This window comes from Triticum aestivum, chromosome 7D (assembly GCF_018294505.1).
Source record: "Triticum aestivum cultivar Chinese Spring chromosome 7D, IWGSC CS RefSeq v2.1, whole genome shotgun sequence".
Classification (NCBI taxonomy): Eukaryota; Viridiplantae; Streptophyta; class Magnoliopsida; order Poales; family Poaceae; genus Triticum; species Triticum aestivum.
In genome coordinates, this window is record NC_057814.1 from 68122865 (window position 1) to 68132061 (window position 9197).

At 44.1% G+C, this 9197-nt stretch overlaps 1 protein-coding gene across 1 annotated transcript; it reads right to left on the reverse strand.

Moving 5' to 3' along the window:
* Positions 1 to 5237: 5237 nt before the first annotated feature.
* Positions 5238 to 8971, reverse strand: LOC123169016 (uncharacterized). Its single transcript, XM_044586876.1, has 3 exons — positions 8332 to 8971; positions 7852 to 8146; positions 5238 to 5647 (listed from the first exon to the last, which is right to left on the reverse strand). Exons 1-3 carry the CDS (start codon positions 8866 to 8868, stop codon positions 5607 to 5609), a joined length of 873 nt encoding a protein of 290 aa, XP_044442811.1. The 5' UTR covers positions 8869 to 8971; the 3' UTR covers positions 5238 to 5606.
* Positions 8972 to 9197: the final 226 nt, after the last annotated feature.

Genomic DNA, 9197 nt, shown 5'->3' on the forward strand with positions numbered 1-9197 from the left:
GCAAGTCAACCATCGACTCACAATTGAGGGGAGGGGGAGGGGATGTGTGTTTCTATGGGTCCCTAGTTGCAAGTCAACAATCGACTCGCAACTAGGGGATGTGTGTGTTTGTCGAGGGCCTTAGTTGCAAGTTAACCATCGACTCGCAACTAGGGGGCGTTGTCAATGTGTGTTTGACGAGGGCCCCCAGTTGCAAGTCAACCATCGACTCACAACTCAGGGTGTTTCTTGTGGAACCTAGTTGCAAGCCGACCATCGACTTGCAACTAAGGGGGGTTGTGTGTTTGTCGAGTGTCCCCAGTTGCATCTCAACCATCGACTCGCAACTAGGGATGTGTGTGTGTTTGTCAAGTGTCTACACATTTTTTTAAAAAAATATTCATGATTTTTTTATCGTTTTCATCTTTTTTAATACAAATTCATGAACATTTTCTTAAAATTATGTACTCTGTAAAAATCATGATTTAAAAATGTGTTTTATTTAAAAGAAATGAACAATTTTTAAGTTCACAAACATTTTTTTTTGTATTCGCTAATTTTTTTGAATTTGTATGGAATGATTGTAATCGTGTGTATGCATACATGCAAAGGCAAGTGACGAGCAGCTAAGCTAGTGGATAAGATGAATGCCTGCGCAAGTGTGGTTTGCATGCGTACAGTCATCAAGCTAGTGAAAAGTTATACAAGAAATACTAGGTCCAACACAGAAAAGAACAAAAACTAGGTGCACAGGCAACGCGTCAGTTCTTGCTTTTATTCCTGATCGAAAGAGTAGCAGCGAGGCTCTATCAATCGAAGCCAACATAAATAAAGCCCAGGTCAGGGGATGGAAGTTGCTGGGTTGGACTGGAGATGCACAGCCTAATAAAAAAAATCAAAACAAACAAACAATAAGTCTGGGCAAGTTTTTTTTTCTCTTGATGTGGGGGTGATGTCATACTTAGATGTGACATAGTTATGTCACATCTAGATGAGTCCTAGACACACCCTACTAGTAATTGTTTTGCGTACGGAAGAGGAAGTTTATAGATGCTCGGATAGTTTTTTTTATGCGTCCCGTCTCGGTATGTCATTTTTTTGTTGTTGACATTTTTACCGTGTCAAAAATAAAACCGTCTTACATTTTGATATATAAGGCTCTCTATGTATATCTTCTTCTTTCTCTATATCTCTTATCTTACCTTACTTTTTTTCACATAAAAACCGTAAAGTTCCATGTTTCACTTTTCTTCTACCACCCCTTCGTTCAACCTTTCACGTATGATAATCAATTACATTAATTACTTATCTTCTGAAACAATTTCACTTTAATTTACCTACTACTAATTTTTTATTTCCACAATAACATTAATATGACAGATAAATCATAAGTTAAAGGTACTAGAATATTTATATCCCGTTTGAACGCACGGGAGAATGTAATGTTTCATGTTTCACTTTGCCATCATCCCTCGTTCAACATTCCCTATATGATAATCAATCATCTTAATTTACTTAATTTTAAAACCAATTCCACTTTAGTTTACTTACCAAACTTCTCATCAAAATATAAGGTAAATCATGGGCAGGATTTGATAAACATTTATATAAAACGCATAAATATAAGGTAAATCACGGGCATGATTTGATAAACATTTATTTAAAACCGATAAAGGTAAATCATGGGCATAATAGACAGGCCTTACAGGATACATTTCCCTTTTTCTATTCAACACAATTTTGTGAAGTAATCTCGTGTCGTTATTATGTTTTAACTCATACAAGCATATATCATATAACATTTCTATTAATCTCACTCGTAGTCATGTATATCTTCGTCAGAAAAATAATCCGAAATTGCATTCTGAAACTGTGCATAGATATAAGTTAAACTATATCCCAATCGTGATTGACCAAGTGGAACAAGTGGGTTCCAACCCAAATTTAATATCATTATCGTGATCATGGGCAGATTTGTTTCGTATTATTTTGTCGGTGTTGGTATTTTGTTTTAATATTCAGCTTAACCTTTTTTAGTTTCTATTTTTTATGGTATTGAAGTGAATACTTAGATATTGATCGAAAAAGTTAATTTTAGCATTTTTACTAGCATACATTCACATTAATAAGTAGAGAGTTTTCCTTTTCCTGATTTATGTTGCACCACTAACAAATAAGTGAACTATCTTCTAAATACTTGATTTTCTTCATCTGGTATGTCTAGAGGAGAAATCAATTGTCCCACATGGGCAATAAGCTGTGCTTGAGTTCACATGACGATTTGTAAGGTAATATTCTTCATTTTTCGAAAAGAAAGATAATATTCGTCAGTTTTTGAAAAGGAAGGTAATATTCTTTATATATGACGGTTTGTGAATGGCAGTTTACCTCTAAACACTTGCAATATGAAGCAATGTCCTGCTGGACCGGTGGGCATATAACCCGAAAATCGAAAGGCCGAACCGAATTAACCTGAACCGAAGCCGAAGTGACCGAAACCGATTCGTTCGGTACTGTGCTCGGTTAGCGATTATGAGAAACTGAATTTACATCGGTGGTTTCGGTCTGCATGCGTGGTCAACCGAATTGACCGAAGCACCGAGGCCCACGTCTAACTTCTCGCGCATCCTCCATAAGAGCAAGTACAATAGAGCTGAGTCAGCAGGCTATAAGTAATAAACTAGTATATTTGTGCTTAGTTGAAGGAAAGAGAAGAGGAGAGAGAAGGTAAGCGGGCTCTTCGTGAAGAGTCAGCTTTAGCACGTGCTCCTAGACACTTTGTGAGAATGAAAGGTGAATCACATAATAAAAAAGTAATACACTCTTTTGATCTACTATTATACATGTTGACTATAAGATGAGCTATAAATGACATGGCACTGGCTTATAGCCAGCAGCTGGCTATACTATTAACCATGCACTAAAGTTAGTTCTCGTTCGTATACTCTGAGCTACCAAGTGCCAACCAACGGACATCAATTGCCCATGCAAAGAAAAGAATATCAATTGAATTGATGGCGCATTAATGCGATGAGGGGTAAACAGCCGGCTGGTCTTCTCGATTCCCTCACTAATTCTCGTCCACGTGTACTGGACACCCGTCTGCTTTCTTTTTTTAAGTGAACCTAGGTGTTGTTTGCTACTGCCTGCTTTTCCCGCAAAAACGAAAAAAAGTTTGCTACTGCCTGCTGTGTAGCTCACCTCCTGTTATATTTTTTTCCTTTCAGCATAACACGTGTTGCTATGTGTCACACCTGGCCAGCCCAACCCAGCCTAGTGGGGCAGCGCCAAGGCGGCCAGGCGATAGCTGCTCGGTCTATTCGGTCCAAACCCGAACACCGAACCGATCGATCGGGGCACCGAACACTCGGTTTTATTAATAGCTGGAGACCGATCGGTGGAAGTTTTCTGGCAACCGAGAATACTAAGGTGGTGTTTGGTTCTCTAGTCCTAGGACTTTTTCTAGTCCCAACTAAAAAGACCCTAGTCCCTAAAAAGTCCCTTCTGTTTGTTTCCAGAGACTAAAAAAAGTCCCTAGTCCCTTCCTAGAGGTTATTAAATGACCATGTTGCCCCTAGTATATAGAAAAATAACAATCAAACAACATCATGGGGTGGCGGGCCAATAGGTGCATGGAGGGGCATTGTTGGAAAAGTCCCAAAAAGACTCTCCTTGAGAGTCTTCTTCATTTAGTCCCAAATGCCTAGTTTAGTCCCTAAAAAGTCCCTCCCGTTTGGTAAAAAAGTCTCTAAGAGGGACTTTTTCTAGTCCCTACACAAAAAAGTCCCTGGAAACAAACACCCCTAAAACATTTACGAGTTCGGTTCGGGGGAACCGAATGCCCTAGTGTTTGGTTTCATTCGTCTTGAGTTCAATGTCTGTTAAATCATTTACGAGTGGCTGGAATATTTGTGTTCATCATTTATTTCTTTGTCAATGAGTTTAAACTCAACAATTTGCAATTTTTATACATTTCATGCAATATTTGATCCTTCATAGAAGGATGGACATAACGAGAATACAGTATGGATAAAATGTAATACTCCATAAAATATAGTGTGATGGGTGGTCTTTAGGTTGTGCATTCATTATTGCCGGCATGGATTATCTGTGTAACATTTATTCTTCCTCACCCATAGCTGATTGATAATTCATTAAGGAATGCAAATACAAGATGAATGGTAACTACGGTAGTAACTAAAGTGAACTTTATTTATTTATTTTTTGAGGCAAAGTGAACTTAATTTAGTGGGCACGGGCTAGGGGGAGCTCCTATTCCCCGCGTGGGTCGGTGTATAGCGAGCAATTGCATACCCTCGCCTCCCACTTCAGGACTTTGGGCCGGCCCACTACAAGGTGGGGCGCCCTTGTTTTCCTTTTTGTTCTTAATCTTTGCTCTTTTTTTTTCAATAATACGGATAAAACAAAGTTCCGAATTTCAAGAAAATTTACGAATTGGGAAAATGTTCCTAGATATATAAAAATGTCACATATTTGAAATAGTGTTCTCAAATTATAAAATATACACATATTCAAAAAGTTCAAGAATTTGTAAAAAATGTATGTAAATGCAAAGAATGTTAGTGTGTTTGGAAAAAATGATCGTGAATTAAAAAAATGTTTGCAAATTCAAAAATTGTTAGCGATTCTGAAAAGAATGTTCACAATTCCAAAAAATGTTCATGACTTGTAAAAATGTTCCCAAATTGGAAAATTATTCATGATTACAAAAAATATTTGTGAATTCAAAATGTATCCATGACTTCCAAAATGTTTGAGAATGTGCAAAAAAAAAATTCACGATTTCAAATTTTGAATTGGATGAAAAAATATATGATGAACAATTTTTGAAATTGATGAACATTTTTTTAATTCGGTTTGATGAAAAAAATGGTCATCGTTTTAAAAAATGTTCACGAAAAAAGAACAAAGTAAAATAAAATAAAAAACGAAAAATAAACATAAAAGAATATAAAATAAAATAAAAAAGAGCAAGAAATAAGAAAAAAAAAGAAAAGCCCAGCTGTAGCCTGTGGTCTCGCATGTGTGCCTGGGCCAGCCCATCTCGCGATCGCGACCACATACTGTACCGCAAACTATTCAGAAGTTGCTAAAAGAAACTATGCTCAATTGCTCAGTTCCCCCCTAAAGTTAAAAAAAAAAACATTCTCAGGCTTCGGCTTGCAAAGAATTTGCACAAAACCGTCCTTGGTTGAACTCACTCTGAATGTGAAAACACAAATTCATTCTCTGCTACAGTTTGGACTGAAACTTTAAGTGGCAACACGAGATGATTCATCAAAGAGAAATGCAACGCTGCTGGAAACATTGTCTGCATAATTCATCATAGGTAGGACTGAAACTTTAAGTGGCCGGAATAAGAGTGCAACCGCTACAGACTAATGTCACCGCATCGTTGTTCAAGCAGTATATGTCTGAATTTGAGAACAGCAAATAGGTTTCCTACATTGTCAGGAGAAGGGACCAAGTTTAGCTAGCAGAAACACAACAACTTCTGGGTTTTCCCGAACCCCTATCTCACTGCAAAAAGTTTTGGATTCACGACGGCGACACTCTGAACAAGTGAAGTGTGAAGCGACGGTCAGGACTCTTGCTCTGGTCTTTCTCTACACTGCATCGACATCCGGGTACCGCACCCCCGCGTGGGCTGAAATAGAATTTAGAAGGAACGGTGAGGAGGTAAGGTCATCATATTGCTGAGTAAATTGCAAGAAACCACCACTTTGAGGGCTAGGTTATCAGGAAACACTACGTTACATTTTTGTGACAGAAACCACCATATCTATGATAATTGTTTTGCAAATAACATTGATTGACGGATTATAGCACTTTAAGCACGTTTATGACAGAAGAGTCCCAGTCGTCAGGAGGTGACTTGGCAAAAAACGCCACCTATGCACTTTGACTAGTCAAAATCCCCTTCCACCTACCCACGCTGTCTCCCTCCATCTTCCCACGCCGTCGCCCTCTATCTCCCCCGCCGGCAACCAGCGATGAGCCCAACTGCGACGCTCAACTGCCGCGCCGTCCTTGATCTGAATGGAGCCGCCGCCGCGCCGTCCTCGATCAGGACCGTCCTCGATCTGGTTGGAGCCGCCTTCGTGTCGTCCTCGATCTGGATCGAGCCCTCGCCGTGCCGACCTCGATCTGGATCGAGCCGCCGCCGCCCTCTCTCCTCTTCCCCGCCCGACGACGGCGGCAAACTGCGGGGAGGCCCAACGGCGACTAATACGCGCGCGGAGGGTGGGGTGACGGACGGGCGCACATACGACATGTCGTCGAGGCTAGGCGCTATCAAGCTTTGCTCCGGCATCGGTGCTGCCTGGCACGCGTCGTCGTTGACCGCGAGGTGGTCACCGGAGTATAGCAGCTCATCCCCGTCACGTCCTACGAAGTGCAGGTGCAGCTCAAGTACTTGAGAAGTAAAAACAGCCGCGACGGCAAGCAGTGGCCGCCGCGCGTGTTCGTCGCCAAGGCCGACTGATTCTCGCCATGGAGCGTCTCGCAGAAACTGTCATCGGACCAGCAGACCTCCGGCTCGAAGTTCTGCGGCGGGGATGGCATATCCGGCAGTCGCACTCGCGCAGCACGTTGGCCCCCGCCTCCATGGCATCCGCCGCCTAGTGCGATGAATGAGATATCCTGGATGCTTCGCCACGCTCTACACCCTCGGTTGCTGTCGTCGAACGCGTCGCTGCACTCTATACCCTCGATCACCGTCGCCAAACGCGCCGCCCGCTCTACACTGCCGGTCCCTGTCACCGGATGCGCCACCACGCGCAGAGTAGGAGTGACCAGTCAAAGAGAGAGTGTCCGCATGACGATTTTGACTAGTCAAAGTGCCCAGGTGGCGGTTTTTGCCAAGTCACCTCCTGACGACCGGGACCCGTCTGTCATAAACGTGCTTAAAGCGCTTTAATCCACCAATCAGTGTTATTTGAAAAACAATTACCGTAGACATGGTGGTTTCTGTCACAAAAATGTAACGTAGTGTTTTCTGATAACCTAGCCTTCAAAGTGGTGGTTTCTTGCAATTTACTCTCATATTGCTAAAACAGAGTCAATAACAAGATCAAGAAGACAGTTGATGTACAAAACCTGAAGGCAATGTAGAAACTAATTTCCATGTAGTGTTGTGGTATACAGCCTGATTTTTCTTTCTGAATTACAATTTTCTAGATCATATAGAAATCAGTATTTTCTACGTGAAGCTCAACTCATAAGACTGAACTGATTACAATTTTCTTTCTGAATTACAATTTTCTTTCAAGTTCCAAGAGCGAAGATCTAGCAACCAGCTAAGCTTCAGACTACACATGGAGCAGATTAATCCAACAGACACAGTGCAAATACAACAGTTCAAGCAATTGCAAAGTCCTAACTGAAGAAAACCAGCTAAGCTTCAGTGAACTGTTTTTCAGACTGTAACAAATTCAGTACACTGTTTTCCAAGCACTGTAATGTGCATGCAGAAACTAATTTCCATGTAATGGTTCTGGGATACAACCTGAATTTTCTTACTGATTACACCATTGGCTAAATCATATGTGAAGCTGAACTGATATGACTGAACTGATTTGGGCTTTTAAGTTCCAAGAGTGTGAAAATCTAACGACCAACTAAGCTTCAGACTGTAACAAATACAACAGTTCAAACAATTGCCAAGTCCTAGCTGAAGCAGATTAGCAGCAGTTTCAGTGAACTATTTTTCAAACTGTAACAAATTCAGTACACTGTTTTTCAACACGAGGCAGACAGTACTCCATTAAAATAGAACCCAAAAGATCATGGCAATGCAGAAAATAATGCACATCTTGCAAAGGGTGATCAGTAGGGACACGGAGGGTTCACCTGGCGTCCCGACCGCGAAGACGAGGATGTGGAGGTTCTGGCGGCTGCGGGGCAGGTCGACGACGAGTGGGGTACGCCGCCCGAAAGTACCCGCTTCGACGCACATGGCGACGTCAGAGACGCCCATGGTGGCCTCCAGGCGGCGGATCAGCGTTTCCCTCAGGTCGAACACGGAGTTCCCCTCGAACACGAAGGCGCCGCGGGCGATGCGGCTCCCGTCGGCGCCCGCCCGCACGTACACGATCACCCGCGACGGCATCGGCAACACGGTGATGACTCTTCGGGTGAAGGGAAGCTGCAGTTGAATCGCAAAGAAACATCATGATGCCAGGAGATCAAATCAAACACGAAGCGCAAATTTGCCACGAATTTCTCCAAGGCGCATGGAATTAACATGATTTGCAGTCAAATTCCGATGCATTCAAGAACCCAAGTCGCGCAAATTCGATAAGAATCAAGAAGCGGGCATGGCGGACTTACCCTGACCCTAGTCGGAGGTCGAAGGAGAGGCATGGCGGCCCTGACGGGGATGGGCTCCACCACCCAGTGCATCTTCGTGCTGAAGTTGTCGAAGGCGTCGACGCTGGCGCCGGTGTGGATGTACCTGCCGTTGGCGCGGAGGTAGCGCCAGGCGCCGTTGCCGAGGTGGCGGCCGGCGACGTTGCGGAGCAGGACGTCGTTCCCGGAGTCGGCCCCGACGGCTACGGGCTCCCACCTGATGGCCTCCTCCTCTTGATCATCGTAGTTGCGCTGCTCGACGCAGCGCCCGCGGTGGCCCAGCGGCGCCGGCGCGTTCGTGGCGACGAGGTAGCGGCCGTAGGCAGCGCTGTAGAGAAGCATGTGCTGGGCCAGGGCGTCGGCATTGCCCTGGTGGTACAAGTGCACCGCCCAAGCCGCGTTCATGGAATCCCGGCGGTGGTGGAGGGAGACGCCATGCCCGTCCTCGTCGGCGTGCAGGTACGTGCCGTGCACGCGGCTCCGCAGCCGCACGTAGTGGCCGTCCTGGAGATGCTCCATCTGCCGCGGGCGCCGCTGGAGAGCAGAGACGGTGGGCGCTGCGCGGTGGAGAGAGGTTTCTTGGGGCTCCGGCGAGGAGGAGAAGATGAGAAGCGAAAGGAAGCTGTTGGTTGTGGCGGTTACGTTCGGGCGCCAAGGCAGGGTATTTCAAGATGGCTGACACGCCGTCGCCGCTCAGCTTTAGGCACTAGGTGGGCTTGCGGGCCGCGGCCGAAAGAGTACTGTAGGTTTCTTGGCCCGCGTAAGTTAGATCCGCACGTCTAATGTCCACAGCAAACTACTATTTTGTCTAAAAAAACAAAAACTACCACTACAAAAAAAAGACACAT

What these genes read in the sequence shown, in the direction of transcription:
- LOC123169016 (XM_044586876.1), bottom strand. Translation starts at nt 8,868, where the DNA reads ATGGAGCATCTCCAGGACGGCCACTACGTGCGGCTGCGGAGCCGCGTG. An exon ending in GACCTCCGACTAGGGTCAGG is followed by an intron (nt 8,147 to 8,331) that starts GTAAGTCCGCCA and finishes ATTCAACTGCAG; the next exon opens with CTTCCCTTCACCCGAAGAGT. An exon ending in CTTCGCGGTCGGGACGCCAG is followed by an intron (nt 5,648 to 7,851) that starts GTGAACCCTCCG and finishes ATTCTATTTCAG; the next exon opens with CCCACGCGGGGGTGCGGTAC.